The 18,282-nt window shown below is 41.2% G+C and overlaps 2 protein-coding genes across 3 annotated transcripts; both read left to right on the forward strand.

Moving 5' to 3' along the window:
- The first annotated feature begins 878 nt into the window (after positions 1 to 878).
- Positions 879 to 6,366, forward strand: gnb5a (guanine nucleotide binding protein (G protein), beta 5a). Of its 2 annotated transcripts, XM_085778863.1 has the most exons (11): positions 879 to 1,206; positions 1,735 to 1,871; positions 2,064 to 2,105; positions 3,010 to 3,086; positions 3,181 to 3,313; positions 3,665 to 3,808; positions 3,922 to 4,013; positions 4,321 to 4,369; positions 4,679 to 4,775; positions 4,903 to 5,069; positions 5,162 to 6,366. In XM_085778863.1, the coding sequence occupies exons 1-11, from the start codon at positions 1,071 to 1,073 to the stop codon at positions 5,171 to 5,173; spliced, it is 1,086 nt and encodes a 361-aa protein (XP_085634989.1). In that variant the 5' UTR covers positions 879 to 1,070; the 3' UTR covers positions 5,174 to 6,366. The 2 variants fall into 2 exon arrangements, with proteins under 2 accessions (XP_085634989.1, XP_085634988.1); XM_085778862.1 differs by lacking the exon at positions 5,162 to 6,366 and having other exon boundaries at positions 938 to 1,206; positions 4,903 to 5,075.
- A 165-nt stretch (positions 6,367 to 6,531) lies between these two features.
- Positions 6,532 to 18,170, forward strand: ap4e1 (adaptor related protein complex 4 subunit epsilon 1). The gene is made up of 21 exons (XM_085778864.1): positions 6,532 to 6,882; positions 8,179 to 8,250; positions 8,365 to 8,488; positions 8,672 to 8,745; positions 8,829 to 8,950; positions 9,077 to 9,236; positions 9,362 to 9,528; positions 9,657 to 9,730; positions 9,820 to 9,942; positions 10,033 to 10,142; positions 10,233 to 10,372; positions 10,958 to 11,070; positions 11,175 to 11,293; positions 12,184 to 12,486; positions 13,344 to 13,455; positions 13,557 to 13,695; positions 13,934 to 14,192; positions 14,609 to 15,166; positions 15,249 to 15,439; positions 15,525 to 15,685; positions 16,438 to 18,170. Exons 1-21 carry the CDS (start codon positions 6,742 to 6,744, stop codon positions 16,596 to 16,598), a joined length of 3,423 nt encoding a protein of 1,140 aa, XP_085634990.1. The 5' UTR covers positions 6,532 to 6,741; the 3' UTR covers positions 16,599 to 18,170.
- Positions 18,171 to 18,282: the final 112 nt, after the last annotated feature.

Raw genomic sequence — 18,282 nt, forward strand, 5'->3', positions numbered from 1 at the left:
CTTGACCTTAAGGTTGTGGGTTTGATTCCCATGTTGACAGAGTTGGCCCCCGTGACACCCTAAACACAAAAACAGCGCTGCTGTCTCGAGGTGTCTTTATTCTGATGATGACATAAAATAATAATAAAAAAAACATCCTCCTCGACACCACCTGAACCTCTCTCCCACAGAGCAAAAAGAAAGAGGAAGTTTAGCATGAGAGCTATAGCTTACAACACTTAGACATAGGTCTATATAAAAAATATCCTCCTCGACACCACCCAAACCCCTACAAAAATAGACATCATATGAATCCATTTATGTAGGCCTAATTCAAAACATTAAATAAAGGCCCAATAAAACATAAAAGAACCCAGAACAAAAAGACCACTCACCTCTCCCACAGAGCATAAAGAAAGTGGAAGTGTTTAGGCGGGACTAAGGCAAAACATGGGGTTCCCCCCAAAAGGAACGTAGGGGTGCACAGGCAAATTAAAGTTCTGCCGAGGAGGGAGGCTTATCACCGTCAGGCAAATAAATACAGAATAAAAATGCAAAACAATTTTGTGGAATTATATATCACCATGCATAACTCCTATTACACCAGTTAAATAAATGAATAAAATAAATCTCCCCAGAAAAAATGAAGAGAACAAAATCTCATTGTCCACCTTTGGCCCTGTTAAAATGTGACAGTGTAATCAGTAATACAATCAATCAATCACATTTCTTATAAATATATTTTCCAATGTGTAAGCACGTTTGCTCAATAATTTAATATACTGTATATACACACACACATATATAAAATGTTATAGCCTATTATGAAAACACAAGGTGCCAGATGTGATGGAAAAAGTGTGTTGCATTTATTAAAATGTATTATTTAGCCGCGGAGTAGTGTGGATGCAGCCCGTGTGGAGCAGCAGCATCACCAGGATACAGGAGCCTCCTCCTCCTCCTCTTCCTCCCTCCTCCTCCCTGGAAACTGGAGGAGCATCTTCTGCCTCTGACGTCATGACAGCAGCATCAGCTGTTAGCTCTGCTTTAAGCCCTTTCGCTGCCGACCGCTGCCTGCACAAAGGAAATATATGAGATCCCCTCTAATCCCTGAAATGGCGACACAGGAGGTACAGCTGAATGAGACCCTGGCCCATCTCAAAACGGAATCGGAGACGCTGAAGTCGAAGCTGGAGGAGGAAAGAGCGAAGCTGCACGATGTCGAGCGTGAGTGCCGCTGAAAATGGAGAGGCCTTGATTCACCCCTGCGTTTACACTGTGACGGGACAAATAACAGCAAAATGTATCATGAGAAAAAACAGCCGTCTGTATTTCTGTGAGGGGAAAAATAGGCTTTGGCATGTTTTACAGGGAGATGTGATTTTTGCGGAAAGTGATTGTTGATCGGATCTGGCCTGACGTTACCCCACATTTGACAGGATGTTTGTTTGCCTCCCGATTTTACAGTCCACTGCCTCCATCCGAATTTCCTCTATGTGGTGGTTTTGTCCAATCATGTCTCGGCAATAGGCAAATAGCAGAGATTGTAGATAAAATGGTGAAAGATAAGGACAGAATATGTGTTGGCTAGTGTATGTATTTAATTTAAGACAGATAATAATCCCTTTACAGTAAAGGCCTATACTGTACTTTAATCCTCATTGCTGAGAGCAATAATCATCCAGGGAGTATACAGTAGAAGGTCTAATGTAATGTACATTATTTGTGTGTGTGTGTGTGTGTGTGTGTGTGCAGTACATCAGGTGGCAGAGAAGGTGGAGGGACTGGGTCAGTTTGTCATGAAAACCCGAAGAACTCTGAAGGGACATGGCAACAAAGTTCTGTGTATGGACTGGTGTAAGGACAAGAGGAGGATCGTCAGCTCCTCACAGGTATCACACACACACACACACACACACACACACACACACACACACAAACACACACACATGAGCTTTATGCTTTTACAGCTGATTTACTACCTCACAGTTCACTATAGAGTCTGTTTGTAACTATAATCTGCAGTAATGTAGCCTATGGTGTTTTTCTGAATTTACATTGCTGTTATTCTAATCTCTTTGTAGGATGGAAAAGTGATTGTATGGGATGCTTTCACCACCAACAAGGTACATGCTTATATCAATATGCCATATTTTATTATTACGAAATCACGTTTTCAGGAGCAGTTGAGCATATTGCTGCAAACTTTAAAGACATTTTCACATTTTATCCTTTCTCTTATGAGCTTTTTTACAAGCCAGTGTTTTATCCTCTCTTACACCGAACCAACCATCATCTCATGAGAAGTTACCTAAACTCAAGCTCAAGCTGTCAACAACTAGTATGTCTATATTCCTTATAGTGTGAACACAAGTTGTAAGCAGGTCAACTAGGGTCTTTTTTTCCTTCTCAGATTGTCCTGTTGTCCTGACTTGATTTGAAAGTATAGTTATTAGTGTTTAGCATATCCCCCCAAAAATGTGAAAAGGAGCAAAGCTGGAGAAATAAACCACCACTTTTTAGAAAACTGAAATGAAATTTGCTATACAAGATTTACTGTAGGACTCTTTGGTTTGGAAACCACACTAAATCCAATCCAACGATTACTCCATAGTATTTACAGTCAAATGTAATGTTAATGTTAGCCATCTTAAACATGGAGAGATGCACCAGAAATAAGACACAGTGAAAGCAAAAACGTCTTAAACAAGGTTCAAATAAATTCTCCTAACAAGCCTATGATTGAGAATATCACTTTCCATGATCATGCAGAAAATCGAGTGCATTATTTATCATAGTGAAAAGTGTCACCTTTTTATGATTAAGGACGAAAATACTGATATAGACCAGGACCACCAACCTGTCTAAAAATGTCTTTTACTGAAGGCCCCCATTCATTTTGAACCGATCATTCCACCTCTGATGTGCAACAGCCTGAAGCGTTGCTGCTCTCATTATGCCTGCGTTTGATTCATCCCCCTCCCTCGTCCTGGTGCGGCTCATGCAGCTTTGTTTTTTGATGTTTTTTAGGAGCATGCTGTGACAATGCCTTGCACCTGGGTGATGGCCTGCGCCTATGCCCCATCTGGGTGCGCCGTAGCCTGTGGGTGAGTGTCTGAACCACCATCAATGGTCTAGATGTGGTGTATCATTCATTTGTTTTTCTGTTTTGTGGTGAACTGGGGTTGTTTTCTGTCACAGGGGCCTGGACAACAAATGCTCTGTGTATCCTCTGTCCCTGGACAAGAATGAGAACTTGGCTGCCAAGAAGAAGTCAGTGGCCATGCACACAAACTATCTGTCTGCCTGTAGTTTCACCAACTCTGACATGCAGGTGAGACTTGCCCAATACGCACCACACGAACAAATATTTTTTCACAAAAACACAAAAGCAACACAGTAAAATATTTAAAAAAAATCATAATTGCACATTTCATGTTACACCCACGTTTTACCAGCAGTTTAAACATGGCTCCTTCTCTCATTATTAATCAGAAATCACTGTCTTCCATATGCAGAGAATGGATCCTCCCTGCTGCGTTAATAATTCACAGCAGAAGCAGCGTCCTGGTCACATGACGATTCAGACAGTCCATTTATAGCTGCGTCTTAGCTCACATCAACTTTTCCAAAACGTCAGAACAGCCCTTATTCTTTCACCCCTCATTGTCCCCATGTGCTATAGATCCTGACGTCCAGCGGGGATGGTACTTGTGCATTATGGGATGTTGAAAGCGGGCAGCTGTTGCAGAGTTTCCATGGACACGCAGCAGATGTGCTCTGTTTGGACCTGGCCCCCTCCGAGACCGGAAACACGTTTGTTTCAGGGGTGAGGACGCTTGTTTCTCCGTCTTCATTGCTCCATGTTACTATTTTTTTTTAAACTTCACTGAATTATTGAAATTATTTTATCATACTCTACATTATTTCATGTGATTTCAGGGGTGTGATAAGAAGGCCAATGTGTGGGACATGCGTTCAGGACAGTGTATTCAATCCTTTGAAACACATGAATCAGACATAAACAGTGTGCGGTAAGTGATTGCCTAAATGGTTCTGTCAATTAGCGTGGTCTTATATTTGTTATACAGTTAGAAAGATGCAGGGATTTTAAAGTCCTTTATGTAACACTTTTACGTGTTTATAACTTATTTGAAATTATTCTCATTGCATTTGTTCTTGCCCATGTCTAGTCCTACAAGTGAAAGCCTTTTCTTTGCATGTTTTGCTTTTTCACACTACCAATCGCATTCACTATTAGTCACATGTATGCAGATCAAACATGTAGGGGCCAGTTTGTTTCTAACTATTGTTGTTGTTTTAATTTTTTTCTTTCCATAGATACTATCCCAGTGGAGATGCATTTGCATCTGGCTCAGATGATGCTACAGTATGTATTCATACTTGAATGATATGACATTTTGGGAAATATGCGTTATGAGAAAACAAACACCACTGTTATGTCTATAGGACAATTATGAAGCCTCTGTTTGCAGCTCACTGGTTTAGGCTAACATGCCTCTGTCTAAATGTCAGAAAATCCACCTACTAGCACCGAGTAATACTGCTAATGGCATTTTCTAAATTATCAAAGTATCCCTTTAATCTGGCACTGGAGAGGTTCCTGTTACTTACTTAACATGCTATTGGTGATATGCTTTAATTTATTTGAAGATTCAAACTCTGACTTTTGTTACAGTGCCGCCTGTACGACTTAAGGGCGGACAGAGAAGTGGCTATTTATTCCAAAGAGAGCATCATATTTGGGGTCTCCAGTGTTGATTTCTCTCTTAGTGGTAAGATATTTACACATTTTCACATTTTACACAATTAGATTAAATCCAACACAAGTCCCTAACAATCCAGTTCTAATGTTTAAGTTATTGATTTTACATGATGTGTGTGTGTGTGTTATTTTCGCAGGCCGGCTATTGTTTGGCGGCTACAACGACTACACCATAAACGTTTGGGATGTTCTCAAAGGAACGCGGGTTTCTATTCTGTTTGGACATGAGAACCGTGTCAGTACACTGCGAGTCTCTCCTGATGGGACTGCGTTTTGCACAGGCTCCTGGGACCACACTCTTCGGGTATGACAAGTCTGTTGCTTCACAACTTTTCAGTCTGAAATGAACTTTGTTGTGATGTGTTTTACCAACGGCTGATGTTTCTTTTTTTCCAGATCTGGGCTTAAGAGATGAAGATACAGAGGATTAAATGGTAGACAGACTTGCTGAAGACACACCGATGTTTCTGTTTGCTAGAGTACAATCACAGAGATAGAGACTCAGTCTTGGTTGTACATAAATCATATTAATAGCATTGTATGTACTACAGTCTCATGGCCAGGGTAGATTTACATATTTCAGACAGTAATTAAACCAAATGGCACGCTTGTATTACAATATGGTTGAAAGAAAATTGCACAGAAGTACTCATGGTTAAAATTTAAAAATGTAAAATATATATTGCAGAAAATATAATTGGTAGTGACTAGCATCAGTCTAGGATAGAAGTGACACAATAAAGTGATGTATTGTATGTGCCCACATAAAGGACATTACTTTTTTTTCTTTTTTTTGCACAACTAGTCAGTTGAAGAAAGAAAATGGAGAAATGGAGAAAAAATGCATCTGCAGGAGAAGCAGTGGGGTTTATGTGAAGGCCTCAGCTTCACTCATTTAGATTTAGTCATGCTGCAGACAGAGAGAGGAACAGAGGGAGGATGGGGATATGTGGCTTCTCTCTAAATTAATAATGGGAAATGATGGATAGAAGTAGGGATTGGGGACTGGGGATTGGGATGGATTGGTTTGAAATGAATCAGTATTAGTCTCCAGTAATTGAAAAATAATAAAACATATGAATGAGCACTGACATAAAATATCATGACCAAAAATACAGTTTTGTAGTTCATAAAAGACAGGAATAGACAGTGAATTCATATGTTTTTAAGTCTATGGCTTCTCAATTCTTGGCAGCAAATCACCTGTCAAGATTATTCTATTGTAAGAAAGCACAGTTACAGAAGGCAAACCTATATATATATGATCTTTATTTTCCATCTATTCCTATGATCTTAAGGTTTACCTCTCATCTCTGTTTGTTTCCAGCTGTGGCAGCCACTTACTGTTCGATGTGCACATTCAGACACTGCGATACCCTCAACCTGTGGTCCCCTCACTAGATATCCAAGCACTATATATACATATATATGTTTATATACATATATATATTTCAAGTCCTATGATGTACTCCTTGTCATGCAATTCTCCAATGGCTGTAATTTCACATTTACTGTAATTATTTTATTGTAGTTTAGTGTACAGTTATACAAGGGCCTGTTTATCAAAATATTACCAACATATTAAAATGAGTTTTGAATATTATTACTGTGTGTGTGTGTCATTGTTCTGGTTATTACTCTTTATTATGTCTTACAGTTTTATTCTTGTTTATGGATATTTTTCTTGCCAGACTAATATTAGGCTGTCACTCTGCAGCAGACATTGTCTTTGTTTACGGTTGCTAATAAAGTTTCCAAATTGAAACGGAAGTGACGTCGTCAACCAGCTAGTCTGCTGAATCAAAACAATGGCCGACTGGCAGGCTGACACTTTCCCTCTCGTGAACCTTTTAAGTGTTTAGCCGGCAGCGTTTGTCGTCCGTGTGTTGGAGCGAGTCTCTGGGATGGGTAGGTGATTGAACAAGTGTGGCTTTGAAGAAAGACGCCGGCTGCCAAACCCGCTCTTCGCTGTCAAAATGAGCGACGTGGTGGAGAAGACCCTGACAGCTCTGCCCAGCCTGCTGTCTCTGGACTCTCAGCCTGGAGCTGCCAAACTCTCCTCCACCTCCAAACTGGGAAACCTCATCAGAGGAATCACCGAGCTGACGTCCAAACATGTGAGTGTGTGCGACTCTGACTCTGAAGCTGCAGCTCAGGTCAAACAAAACGAGCCCCCAGTCAGTTTTTTTTAAAATGCTAACAGTTACAACGTTAGCTTGCTAAGATGACTGTGCTAACTCATCAAAAGGTGTGGCTGCGTCTTTAAACTACAGTTTTTACCACATGCCGAGTATCCTCACATTAAAGTGATAGGGCTTTAGATTGACTGATGTTCCTGCTGTGTTGATACCATGTGGTAATTCAGGTGAAATACACACAGACAGCAGCAGCATGTCCTTGGTGGTGCGTTCAAGTGCTTGTGAGAAGCTCAGAAACTCAAGCTGTTGAGCCAAGCTGTTAACATACTTAACTTCAACTTAATCAACACGGGGAGCTTAAAAAAACCTGCTGCTGTTCAACCAACCCTCAATCAATCCCACAAAAGCAAGAACGCAGCAGTCAAACTCTGTTTACAGCTACAACAACAATGTCAAAACTGAGGCATTAAATTCAGCTCATGCTCGCTGAAATGAATTGAAGCCAGTCTGTGCCACTTGACAAACATAGTGTGGTTACCTTACTGAAGACAATGCTTAGAGGTAATGTACAGTGGTTTGATTAACTTCACTGTCCACCAACTATTTTCAAGGTGCAGACAGACATTCAATTTGTGATAAAGAAACAGACGACAGGCAATAATAATGATTATAATTATGGTAATAAGAAAATATTCTATATTTCCTTTCAAAAATGTATAACACATATGTAGTCTCCAGACCTGGGCAGTCTAGCTGACAATATTTTTAATGAATGATTGTTGTGTGTGTGTGCCGGTAGTATTAGTCTGTCTATTTTTATATTGTGTATTTGTTTTTATTGTTGTGTGCTGCTGGGACAAACAAATTTCCCTCTTTCGGGATTAATGAATTGAATTGAATTGAAAATTGAACAATGTTAGATATCCCAGACACCCATGAAAATGACCTGTAATAAATGTCAGTGGTTGTATGAAATCAGTAGTTAAAATGTGAAACATAAAACATTAACGCACATGGTGCAATGCTTAACCCTTATCCATGAAGGAAGAACAATTTTATAAATCTGTTCCCCACCATCTGCATACATTCATCAAGATATACGTTGTTTTATGTACACTGACTCTTTTACTTTAAACCTTTCTTACCTTAAAGCCTGGAATATCCTGATACTGTATGTCGATAGGCAGACATAGTATGATGATCAATGAGGACAATCAGAGTATTACCTCATGCCTCTGTTCTTATGGTCTTCACTTGTGTGCCTCTCCTGTTCAGGAAGAAGAGAAACTCATTCAGCGTGAACTTGCATCTATCAAAGAGCAGGTGTCCTCCCCCAACACCTCCATGGTACGGTTGCCTCTGATTTTCCTGTTTCATTTTGCACCAGGAACCGGATTATAAAAATAACTCCAGTGATGCCTGAAAAACCAATTATGTGTTTATTGTATTATTGTGTTTCAGAGGCAGATGAAGGAGCTCATGGTGAGAGCGATTTACTGTGAAAGCTTGGGTTATGAAGCTTCCTTCAGCTACATTCATGCCATCAAACTTGCTCAGCAAGGCACAGTTCTGGAGAAGAGAGTCGGTATGTTGTTGTGTAATAATTTGAAAAGCTTTGCATAATCCTTACCCATTGAATCTTCACTAATTTGTAGCTGTTTGCTGTCTTAAGTATTAGTATTTAAACTCAACTGAAACAACTCCACTGCGTTTTCCTACATGACTACAGGCAAAAACAGTTTTCTATAGTTATCCATGTGATTTGCAGGTTATCTTGCTGTGTCCTTGTTTCTGAACGAAAGTCACGAGCTGCTGCTTCTTCTTGTGAACACTGTTTTAAAGGTGAGTGTTGTGTTACAGCATAGGTCATCTTGAGTCATCTTCTATGGGAATAAAGTTGATGTTGATGTATTTTGTGTTTTTAGGATCTTCAGAGCACAAACCTCATTGAAGTCTGCATGGCTCTGACTGTTGTCAGCCAAATGTTCCCCAAAGACATGATACCTGCAATCCTTCCACTGGTGGAGGAGAAGCTCAATCACCCAAAGTAAGAAATGTCTCTCCACTTCAGTTAGTTACCTGTTTATTCATATGGTAAATGAAGAATGACACATTTAGATTAGCTTGAATATTGTGAGTTGTTATGAATGTTTTTCTTTTGGTACATTTGTAGGGAAATCATTCGACGAAAAGCAGTCCTGGCACTGTACAAGTTCTACCTAATAGCACCGAATCAAGTTCAACACATCCACAACAAGTTTCGCAAAGCTCTGTGTGACAAGGATCCTGGTGTGATGACAGCTTCACTACACATTTACTTACAGATGATCCAGGTAATCCAGGTGTTTGTTTTTTATCTTGACTTCACTTTCCTGCGTCAACTTAACAAAAAAACATCTTGATTTTATCAAACATGCTGCAATTTATTGTACCACTGTGACATTTGTTTTTGTTGCAGGAGAATCCAGAAGGTTACAAGGATTTAACAGCGAGTTTCGTCGCCATCCTGAAGCAGGTGGTTGGAGGAAAGTTACCCATGGATTTTAACTATCACAGTGTCCCTGCTCCATGGCTCCAGATCCAGCTTCTTAGAATATTGTCCTTACTCGGAAAAAATGACCAGAGGTAAAAAAGTAAAAAAAAAAGATTGCTTATCTTGTTTCCGGATTAACTGGATGTTTTCTGCCTTTGTGTGTTTGTGCCCTGTTAATGAACTCACAAATAGATTTCATTTGTCTGTTCTGTGGCGACAGTACGAGTGTGATCATGTATGAAGTCCTGGACGAGTCTTTACGAAGAGCAGAGATGAATCATAACATCACCTATGGTATCTCAGAATTCATGTCTCTAATTCTTTCTTTTTAATCTTCTAACTAGACCCATTAGACACTTACATACATCTGTCTTTGTTTCCAGCAATATTATATGAATGTGTAAAATGTATTTACACAATTCATCCCAAATCTGATCTTTTGGAGAAAGCTGCAAAGTGCATCGGCAACTTTGTTCTGTCACCGAAGATAAATCTCAAATATCTAGGTGAGATCCAGAAAAACATGACTGAATGTAAATCGCCTTCAAGATTTTGCATGATTTCATCTAATCTCTCTATATTCTGTGTCATTTTAGGCTTGAAAGCCCTCACCTATGTGGTTCAGCAGGATCCTAAACTGGCCCTGCAACATCAGATGACCATCATAGAGTGTCTCGACCACCCAGACCTCATCATCAAGCGCGAGGTGAGGCAGATTGTGGCGTAGTTTTGGATTTTGTTCTCACAGACTTTGTAGGTTGACAGGATTTGGTGCATTCCTCGTTCCCCCTTTCAGACGCTGGAGTTGCTCTTTCGGATCACCAATGCCCAGAACGTTGTGGTCATTGTGAAGAAGATGCTGGAATTCCTGCACGTCAGCACGGACGAATACACTACCATTGACCTGGTGGGGAAGGTGGCAGAACTCGCAGAAAAATATCCTTCAATGTGTGACAATGTGCACTCATTCACCTGTGGCAGCCCGTTGTACCTGGAAAACTGGAAACCCTGTCATACAGCTGTGCTGATCTGAATAACGGCATAACAGCCATTCACAAACTGCATGAAGCAAATCATACTAATCCCCATCCACTGTATCTCATATGTTTTTCAACTTAAATACTTTTCAACCCTTTCTGATAACAAATTATTATGCTTCTTATAACTGTGCCTCTCTGTTGCACCTTTTCGGACTAAAACACAGTTCAAAGGGGCAGTTGTTGGGGTCTTGAAAGACAAAGATAAACGCATAGATTATTGGGTCTGGAATCAAAAATGACACACACAAAACAAGACTGGTAAAATGGGTTTCAGTCCCCTGAAAACTCTCTGGTTGTTCAAGAGCTAAATGATTATCAGTGGTAGACTGAGTCCACTGACCAGCTGGATTTCTCAGTTTCCCAATTCAAAAACTTCTGGTAAAGTTAGAGCCTTTGAATTAGTCTTTGGATGAAGAGTCCTCTGATAATATGCTGTTGTATTTCCTCTTTTTTGCGCTGCATTTTCCTATAAACTTTATACGTATGCACCGGACAACGAATGGTTCATTGAGACCATGAACACGGTGTTTTCGGTGGGTGGAGACGTGATGCAGCCTGACATCCCAAACAGTTTCCTTAAGCTGCTGTCTGAGGGTGAGATGACCACAGCTTATTCTAGGGTTGTGGTATTTCAGTTTAGTATTTTGATACTAATATTGATTTGATTCCTGAGGATTCATTTGTGTTTGATGGCCCAGGATTCGACAGTGTGGAAGAGGACAGGAAGTTGAGGCTGTTTGCGGTGGATTCATATGTTTCCCTGCTGCAAGGAGAGCCTGGCAAGCTGCCGCAACGCTTCCTCCAAGTCATCAGCTGGGTGAGTGACATTTACATAATAAGCACCTTGAGCCAGAAGAACGGGAGGAATAATGCAGTATTTGGCTTGAACCATATCCTATTAATTACCTTAAAATGACTGGCATAAAAGAAAGTACATACATTTAATGCGCGTGCTGGTAATAAAAGGAAGCCCATTGAGAAACAATATCACTAAAGATAAGTTGGCAGATTAGTTCAAAGTTTAGAGATGCAGAAGATCAAAGTCATGCTAGAGTCTGGATGTTGAAACAATCTCGGTCTCACAGGGACTGAGGTCTGCAGTTCAGTTAGATGAGTTTGTATAACCTGCAAAAACATAAAGTCAGTGTGATATCCATGTGGGTCAAAGGTAACACAGTAGACCTGAGGGTCTGGAAGAACAGGATCTACACAAAAACAAATTCCTACTTCACAAAATTATTATTATTATTTGTTTTAATGGTGATTTTAAAAGGTTTGACTTTTTCCACCACCAGTAGATATACAGGTGGATAAGTATTTGATTCCCCTACTGATTTTTGTAAGTTTGCTCCCCCACAAAGAAATGGATGGTCTCTAGTTTTTATGGTAAGTTTATTTGAACAGAAAGACTGAATATCAACAAAACATCCAGAAATAATATCATCATATAAAGGTTATAAATTAATTTACATTTGATCAAATGAAATAAGAGCAAAAATCAGCAGGTGATCAAATACTTGGTCACAGGTATACACTACTTTTTCTAAGGGTTCACAAACAGCAAAGGTTTGACACATGGTCATGTAGAGGACAGTGTAATGCAGTTATGAGGTCATCATTTTTAAAATCTGTTGCTGATTCAAACTGACAGTGCGTCTTTTATCTGTTTAATACGCTGCTGCTTTGTCTCCTCTCTGTCTTGCTCAGGTCCTCGGTGAATACTCTCATTTGAAGGAGGACCTCGAACCGTCTGTCATCCTGAGGCTGCTGGCAAAACTGTTGGACATGAGACAAACCAGCAGTGAAACCAAGAGCTGGGTCCTCATGGCGATGACCAAACTGTGTGAGGGCGGCGCAGGTGCCTCCGTCACTCAGGACGTTTCTGAGACGTACAGCAGCTCGATGGACACGGTGCTGAGGCAGAGGGCTCAGGAGCTGCAGTACCTCAGCCAGGACTCTGAACTACGGTGCAGGGTGCTGCTCCGAGACACCGGCCTGGAGCATCTGGAGGTAACGTACATGGGGGGCTAAGGCTACAGCTTCCCATACATTATGTATGTGCTGTGCAGCGGAAACGCGCCCTTGGACTCTATGCTTGAGTATGCTGTTCTTGTGCGCTGCGCTCAAGTTGAGCCAGGCTCATATTGGACACTTCGGCACGTCCAATATGGCGGACTCTCTCAGCTTCCTGGTAGAATCTACAACCAGCGGTCATCATGAAACTGGAAACTGGGACGAGTTGAAACTCTCCCAATTGAGTCCTGAGGATCTTGTGAACCCGCTCCCTTCCCCTCTTTGTGTTTGCTGCTACTCGTCTCCTTCTCAGAAGAAATAATGACGGGATTTTCTTCTGCTTATTTAGCAGATACATACATAGGACATCGATATCCACCACACAAGCATAGGGGAAAAGAAACACTTCCTGATGCCGTTGCTGTCACCCACCCGTGATTTGCATGCTGTGTCCTACAGTATGTGAAAAGGGCTTAAGTGTGCGACGATAACATGAATCTATTCATTTGAATATTAACTCATGTAGAAACATGTCAATCGGAAACAATTAACTCTCATTTGTCTCATTTAAGCCACAGTAGATTATGTCACTGTTGTTGGTGCTGCTCTCTGACGGCTGGGAAAAGGACGCCTGCACACACTTGCCCTCCATGACACACAGTCAATTAGATGACAGTGTTTACCAAAATAACAGAGATAATGCTTTCATCCGTTATCATCGTAGCTGTTTTAGCTTGTCTGAGGGGTTGGGTTTACCTCAGAGCTACGCTATGCAGCGTCGGCCTCTGTGTGCCGTTTTCCCGCTAATTGTAGGAGACGCGCAAACCTGTAATTATTGTGTTGTTGGTTCCCAGGTGGATTCCTCTCTGTCTTTCCTGGATGGATTTGTGTCGGAGGCGTTGGCCGCTGGCGCTGCTCCATACAAGCCTCCCCATCAACGGCAGGAGGAACTCGCTCAGGCTAAAGGTAAAAAAACAATGTAAAACATTTAGACTCTGACACATTTGGCAGCATTTGCACTGACTTGTTATGATGATGAATGATCCTGACTCTGTGGTCTGCCTCAGCCCTGAGCCTGGAGCCGTACGGCCTGTCCCTGCCCATCAGCATGTCCTCCTGCAGCATCACAGACAGACAGTCTCCCACGCTGTTGTCCATGAGCTCCGGTCTCTCAGGGGACAGCGCCGACCTCTCACACAAAGGAGGGTACGTGGACACGATAGATAAAAATTATATTCTTGTGGATATTTCTTGTTTGTAAATCTTATGTTTTGATCGTGTTTTGTGTGGACCCCAGGAAGAATAGCTGATACTATTACTATACTATGTGTACTGCATCAGCTAAAAGGGATCCTAATAAATCAAATCAAATCAAATCAAATCAAATCAAATCAAATCAAATCAAATCAAATCAAATCGTCTTGGTTCTCCATTTTCGTTTCAGTTCTACAACTCTGAAGCTGGACGGTGTGAAGAGGGTGTGGGGGAAGGAGGGCTACCTGGTCCAGAGGGAAGCCGTGGAGGAAGCCGCTCTGGTGGAGGTACCCAGTCCCCTGCGCTCACCCGGCCAGCAGGCGGACGCCGACAGCTCACACAGCCAAACTCCGTCAACGACGACACCAACCCCTGAGCCCGAACAAGAAAAACAGCAGTTGGCTTCTTCTCTGTTTTTCGGCCTCAGCTCCCAAAGCTCTGTGTGTCTGGTGAGCTCACAAACTGTTCTGTATGAGTTTCCTCTGTCTGTTCAAGGTGGAGCTGCACAGAGTGGAGAAAAAAATGCCATATCTAATAGGTTTCCTTAACAATATGAGTTGGAGAGAAAAGCAATGACTCTGCACACTGTACATCACATGAATTCATTGAATTAACACAACCCAGCTGTCAAAAATTCATAAAACAAGGTGAAAAGCTGCTATATGACTGGACTGTGTAGATTAATGTGCAAAACTCAGGATGTAGTTGAAAACTGATGCTGTAAACAAACAGACAGCTAATTAAACTTTTCTCATTTACATATTTTTCTGTTTCTGTTGTAAGATAAAATAATATGTTTGTAGTGAATTAGTGACTGAGGCGCTGCAGTAAATGTATTGTCTCAACTTTAACTGTTTTCTTACAGATGGGAAAGCCAGAGCCGACGCCCCAGAGATTCAGAAGAAAAGCCAAAGGTCAGAGGTCGTCCCCGGGCGCCACTGAACAAATATCCGACTCTCTCGTCACTGCTCAGAGCAACGTGGACAACCTGCTGTGCAACAACCTACTGGACTCCAACATCACCACAGAGGAGGTCGTTTCCCCACTTGAACAGACTTCTGAACTGACTCAGGGCCTCGCCGCTGCAAACGGCAGCTGTGATACAGAAACTGAGCTGACTGACAGTGATATGAAGGGAAATGAGCCCTCTCTCATTGGGGATAATGATTTGGTAGCTGCTGATCCTGCTGCGCATGAAGACCCAGACGGACCTAAAGACTTGTGTCTCATGTCTCATCTGCCCGCGGAGCTGTCTGAACTCTGGCACTCAGACATCGCTCCCCTGTGCACCATCCAAAGCCTGGATCTGTCTGCCTGTCACGTGCAGACAGACGATTCCTTACTGCTGGTCCTTTTCATCTCCAATTCCTCTGACGCTGCCATCGAACACGTTCTTTTAGATCTTGACTCAGAACAGATAGAGGTAACGCACTGAGCTGAAAGTTACAGATGAAGGCTTATAGTTCCCATCAGACTTTTCAATCAAAGTATATTGTTATTTTCAGGTTTCCTGTGTGTCTGACAGTCCAGCGGAGGATTTGACAGGCCACGGTGTAGCAGTGTACCAGTATGCCCTGACTGTGAAGAGGCCTTCAGTTCACGTTGAAGTCCTTGGTACAGTATCGTACCATTTGCCCGTTGAGGGGCCTCAGGAAGGGCAGTTCTCATACAAACTCCCCCTAACCAGCTTCATCAGGTGACTCATTTCTCTACTTTAATGTGGCTGCGCAGAGAGAGACCATTCATACTTACCGGTTATTTAATGTCACATTTCCCTGCAGGCCGTTGACGGTGTCCACAGAGGAGTACGGCACCATGTGGCTGGCCTTCTCTCATGATACGAAGCAGAATCTGACACTGATCAGTGACGCCCAGGAACCTCTGAGCGCCACGCTGGATGTACTGAAGCAGAAACTGCAGCTTCATGTTGTGGAAATCATAGGTGAGAAGACGTTCGCTCAGTTGTCTTATTGATCTCAGCCTTGTCAACTGGAACGCCACAGTCGATCTGTTATAATAAGAATATCGGGTGGGAGATGATGCTTGATGCTCAAGATGTGTGATCATTTGTGATGGTATTGACATATTACACATTAGATAAGCCTGATTTATTTATCAAGGAGATGTGTTCTTCCTTGTCCCCAGAAGTTTAACTGGTTAATCTTAACACAAGGTTGACTTACAGTACTAACATTTCCACAGCTTCTCTTCTTTTTCAATTTACGTGCTACATCGCTAGTATCTGGCACTCAAATTCTATTCTCATGTATTTTTCTAAGGACTTTAATAATGTTAATCAATCAGTTATTTTGGTTTCATGGACCATTAATAAACATTTGAAGCAACAAAAACCAACAACAACTGTTGTGGTGGTAGAGATTTACCAGCTGAAGGGATCTGTCACCACGCGGCAACTCAAAAGCTTAATGCAATTCAAACTAAACTAAGTTTATTTTAAGGATAGTTGTATGCAAGTAGCCAACCAGCAGGGAAGACAGAAAAATACAGTTCATGACAAAACAGAAAAAAATTCTGGCAAAACTAAATGTGGAATTCCTATTAAATACATTAATAAATATTAAAATACAAATAAATACTTGTCTATAAGTGTTAGTGAATGATCAATTAAACATTGATAGACATATTATTATATTTTACACTGTTGGTGAGTAACTTGTACCACTTTCCCCACAGGGATGGAGGGTATTTTAGCTTGTCGGCTGCTCCAGGATCAGCCGTGTCTGATGCACTGCCGTGTGCACGCGGGCGTGTTGGCTGCGTGGCTGCGCTCTCCAGTCCCCGACCTGCCCGACTGCCTCATCTACCACTGTCAGAGAGCTTTACAGGAGCACTGAGCCACGACCGCAACTGCAACACCTCCACTGACACCACTGAAGCAACAGGACGACCCGCCCCTCACTCAGCCACTGGAGAGGGAGGTACACAGAGCTGTAGTGCAGAACACAAGGAGACACATGATGATGTTGTGCATTGTCATCTTTATATTATAGATTTCACATCCTATAATTTATCTCTCCCCCTATTGGTTTATGTTCACACATTAATAAAATCAATATATATATTTTTTTTCAGAATATAATATAACAGGATTGTTAACTCTTGGCTGAAAATAACCTCAGGGCCAATAGACTGTCTGTTTAACTCTGTGTGGGTGTTCAGTGTTTCACAATAACACTAATGTCTTAAACTGATAACAGGGCTCTGAAATGACTTGAAAACTTAGAGAGTTAAAACATTGTTTGTGAATTGGATGAAAACTATGTTGTCATTCAACTATGTTGGTGCGACTGAAACATGATAAAGTTTTTTTTTGTCAGCCCCGGATCTGGGTGCTGCATGGTGAGGTGACAGTGAAGCCCATTTAGATTAAAATAAGACAAAAACATAAAGACTGGGTTTAATTTTACACCTAGATTAGTGTCGTTATTAACTAAACTTTTGGTTCTTTTCATGCTCATTAATTCTGACTGAAGTAATAGTGAGTAAAATGGACAGAATGACACCAATCCCAGGAGTGGGTTAAATGATGGTTTTTCTTGTTTGGGGAAAAACACAGGGAAGATATTAATTATCTTGTACAATTACCTAATTCATTGTTTCCAGTATTGTGTGAGAAATTAAAAAAACCTCTGTCAGTAAGTTACTCACACTAACAGAGAGCTTCTGTTCAAGGAGGAAACCTGTTCCTCTGAAGTTTCCTCGCAGCAAATCACGGTCTCGTCCTTGTTTGTCTAAAAGCCGACACTACGCTGACATTAACCTCCAACTGCAGCAGTTTCACGTCATTCTTACATCTGTGATGCATATTTTGTCTTAAATATAGAGGCGAGGGTCTCAGTCTGCGATGTCCGTGTGGTCCATTCATCATCGCGCCGATGTTTTGCAGATGCTGCCTTCTGTCTGTGTCATTCACTTGTCTATGCACTCATGTTTCTGGTTTGTCCGTTTCAGTGAGAGGTGGATTTTAGTGGTTTTTGATTATTATATTTTTCTATCAATGCAGTATTGAAAACGTATTTATTGGATTTATATTCTTACAGAAAGTATTTTATATTAATTTCATTCAAAGAAAAAAAGAAAACCATTGTGCTTCATGTACTGTTTTGATTGCACTGCACCAGATTTGGTTTTTAGTTTGTGTGGCATGTCTCAACCTGTTTTATTTAATTTGAAGGGAAAGTTTACTTTACTTTTTTTTTTTTTTTTTGCTTGTGTCCTATTCTCAACAACAGCGTGACGCTAACAAAGTGTTTCTCTCAACTCGACTTTAACCCAACGCCTTATGTTCTAATGCCAAGCGGGCGTGTTTGATTTGTGCCTGTGGTACAGAGGAAGATGTTTGTTTCTTAGAGTGCCTGTCACTACATTCTGCTAACTTCTGAATAAATTGTACACATGTAAATGAACGTCACTTTGACTCCATGATTGTTCATTCAACATAGGTTATAATGTGCTGACTGTGTGAGAGGCAAAGACAAATATTCAGAAAGTTCCAGGTTCCTGTTGATTTGGTTTTAC

The sequence above is a fragment of the Trachurus japonicus genome, chromosome 6, assembly GCF_045865225.1.
Source record: "Trachurus japonicus isolate A0001 chromosome 6, Traja_1.0".
Taxonomy (NCBI): domain Eukaryota; kingdom Metazoa; phylum Chordata; class Actinopteri; order Carangiformes; family Carangidae; genus Trachurus; species Trachurus japonicus.

Bases quoted from the DNA above. Each gene is read 5' to 3' on its own strand.
- gnb5a (XM_085778863.1), top strand. From the start codon at position 1,071: ATGAGATCCCCTCTAATCCCTGAAATGGCGACACAGGAGGTACAGCTG. The intron at 2,106-3,009 runs GTACATGCTTAT...GATGTTTTTTAG, and splicing joins ATGCTTTCACCACCAACAAG to GAGCATGCTGTGACAATGCC. The intron at 4,776-4,902 runs GTAAGATATTTA...TTATTTTCGCAG, and splicing joins TGTTGATTTCTCTCTTAGTG to GCCGGCTATTGTTTGGCGGC.
- ap4e1 (XM_085778864.1), top strand. From the start codon at position 6,742: ATGAGCGACGTGGTGGAGAAGACCCTGACAGCTCTGCCCAGCCTGCTG. The intron at 6,883-8,178 runs GTGAGTGTGTGC...TCTCCTGTTCAG, and splicing joins CCGAGCTGACGTCCAAACAT to GAAGAAGAGAAACTCATTCA. The intron at 13,456-13,556 runs GTAAAAAAACAA...GGTCTGCCTCAG, and splicing joins GGAACTCGCTCAGGCTAAAG to CCCTGAGCCTGGAGCCGTAC.